Here is a 2,151-nt window from a genome sequence, read left to right as displayed (position 1 = left end):
AGCAACACGTCTCTCCGCTCTTATAATACTCGAGGAAATACGGTATACGATAACAAACACATGCATGCGATGCAATGATTCAGTGCAAGGCAGGGGATACCGGGATAGGGAGTGCGCATGCTGATTAGCAGTAGCGTCGTGCCAAGCCGGGGCCCATGCCGGAGCCATTACTGGTCAACCAAGTCCAGCTGCGGCTGCAGAGTTCCGGGCAAGAACTTTGCAGCATTTCTCGTGCGTTCGTGATCGGAACCGCGCACCCGCCAGCCCATGCAGGCGCGGGCTAGCTGGAGCACTATAAATAGGATACCACCCTATGCATTTCGCCTCATCGAGCTCACATCACAAGAGTTTATCTCCAGCTAGCAATGGCTGTCTTCACCACCAGGTCGGCGGCCTTCCTTGGCCTCGCCGTCGTGCTCTGTGTCATCGCCGGCGAGGCGAATGCGCAGCAGCTCTCGCCCAACTTCTACTCCACGTCGTGCCCCAACCTGGCGTCCATCGTGCGGTCGGGGATGACCTCGGCCGTGCAGACGGAGAGGCGGATGGGCGCGTCCATCCTCCGCCTCTTCTTCCACGACTGCTTCGTCAATGTGAGCAACACCGTTCCTCTCTACTGTTATGTTCCATCAAATGTGTTCATCTGTTACTTTGCTTTTGCTGCTGGATTTTGCGTACGTGCGGTGTACTGAAGTTTAATTGTGTTTGTCTGCTACGCATCGGCAGGGGTGTGACGGCTCCATTCTGCTTGACGACACGTCGACGTTCACCGGCGAGAAGAACGCCGGGCCGAACGCCAACTCGGCCCGCGGGTTCGAGGTGATCGACGCCCTCAAGACCCAGGTCGAGGCTACGTGTAGGGCCACCGTCTCCTGCGCCGACATCCTCGCGCTCGCCGCCCGTGACGGTGTCAACCTGGTTAGTCCTCGCGCGCGACTAGCTTCAACGGGCTCTGACCAACGCTACTCGATCTACTACACCTTCTGCACTTATTTACGTGTCATGGGCTCATGGCTGACTCGGCTGAACTGTTGCATGCAGCTCGGAGGTCCCACGTGGAGCGTGCCGCTGGGGCGCAAGGACTCGCGCACGGCGAGCCAGAGCGCGGCCAACGCGAACCTCCCGGGCCCCGGCTCCAGCCTCGCCACGCTCATCACCATGTTCGGCAACAAGAACCTGTCGCCACGGGACATGACGGCGCTCTCCGGCGCGCACACCATCGGGCGGTCGCAGTGCCAGTTCTTCCGCAACCGCATCTACAACGAGACCAACATCAACGCCAGCTTCGCGGCGCTGCGGCAGGGGACATGCCCGCGGTCCGGCGGCGACAGCAACCTCGCGCCCTTCGACGTGCAGACAGCCGACGGGTTTGACAATGCCTACTACCATGTAAGACAATAAGTTTTGGGGGAACCAGCACAACCCTCTAGAGGTGACTTATCTCATTATATATAATGGATGTGCTACAATACGTACAATATACGTACATAAGTACAGAAGCTATACATAGTCTAACACCCTCCCTTAATCTTAGCCACTTTCTAAAGAACTGAGAAGGGTAAGATTGCGCCTACAAGCCTCAAACTGTGGCAGAGGTAAAGGTTTAGTGAAGATGTCTGCAAGTTGATCCTTAGATGAGATAAACTTGATCTGGAGTTGCTTCTGTGATACACGTTCCCGTATAAAGTGATAGTCAACTTCAATGTGTTTCGTTCGGGCATGAAAAACTGGATTTGCAGAAAGGTATGTAGCACCGATGTTATCACACCAAAGAATAGGAGGCTGTGGTTGAGACAAACCCAACTCCTGAAGCAAAGACTGCACCCAAATAATCTCTGCAGTAGCATTAGCCACAGCCTTGTACTCAGCTTCAGTACTGCTACGTGACACAGTAGCCTGTTTCCGAGCACTCCAGGCGATCAAATTAGGGCCAAAGAATACTGCATAACCCCCCGTGGATCGCCTGTCATCTGGGCTACCAGCCCAATCTGCATCAGAGAAGGCCGAAAGGACCCGAGAGGAAGTCGGCCGAATATGCATACCAAATGTCAGGGTGAACTGAACATAACGAAGAATGCGTTTAACAGCAGCCCAATGAGTATCTCTGGGAGCCTGAAGATACTGACAAACCCTGTTAACAGCATAAGAGATATC

At 54.7% G+C, this 2,151-nt stretch overlaps 1 protein-coding gene across 1 annotated transcript; it reads left to right on the top strand.

Moving 5' to 3' along the window:
* Positions 1–343: 343 nt before the first annotated feature.
* LOC123161710 (peroxidase 52-like) lies at positions 344–1,548 on the top strand. The gene is made up of 3 exons (XM_044579518.1): positions 344–590; positions 724–915; positions 1,039–1,548. The coding sequence occupies exons 1-3, from the start codon at positions 366–368 to the stop codon at positions 1,396–1,398; spliced, it is 777 nt and encodes a 258-aa protein (XP_044435453.1). The 5' UTR covers positions 344–365; the 3' UTR covers positions 1,399–1,548.
* The last annotated feature ends 603 nt before the right edge of the window (positions 1,549–2,151 follow it).

This window comes from Triticum aestivum, chromosome 7B, assembly GCF_018294505.1.
Source record: "Triticum aestivum cultivar Chinese Spring chromosome 7B, IWGSC CS RefSeq v2.1, whole genome shotgun sequence".
Taxonomy (NCBI): Eukaryota; Viridiplantae; Streptophyta; class Magnoliopsida; order Poales; family Poaceae; genus Triticum; species Triticum aestivum.
The sequence above is the reverse complement of the archived record's forward strand: the minus strand, read 5'-3'. Positions and strand labels throughout refer to the sequence as shown.

Bases quoted from the DNA above. Each gene is read 5' to 3' on its own strand.
- LOC123161710 (XM_044579518.1), top strand. From the start codon at position 366: ATGGCTGTCTTCACCACCAGGTCGGCGGCCTTCCTTGGCCTCGCCGTC. The intron at 591-723 runs GTGAGCAACACC...ACGCATCGGCAG, and splicing joins TCCACGACTGCTTCGTCAAT to GGGTGTGACGGCTCCATTCT. The intron at 916-1,038 runs GTTAGTCCTCGC...TGTTGCATGCAG, and splicing joins CCCGTGACGGTGTCAACCTG to CTCGGAGGTCCCACGTGGAG.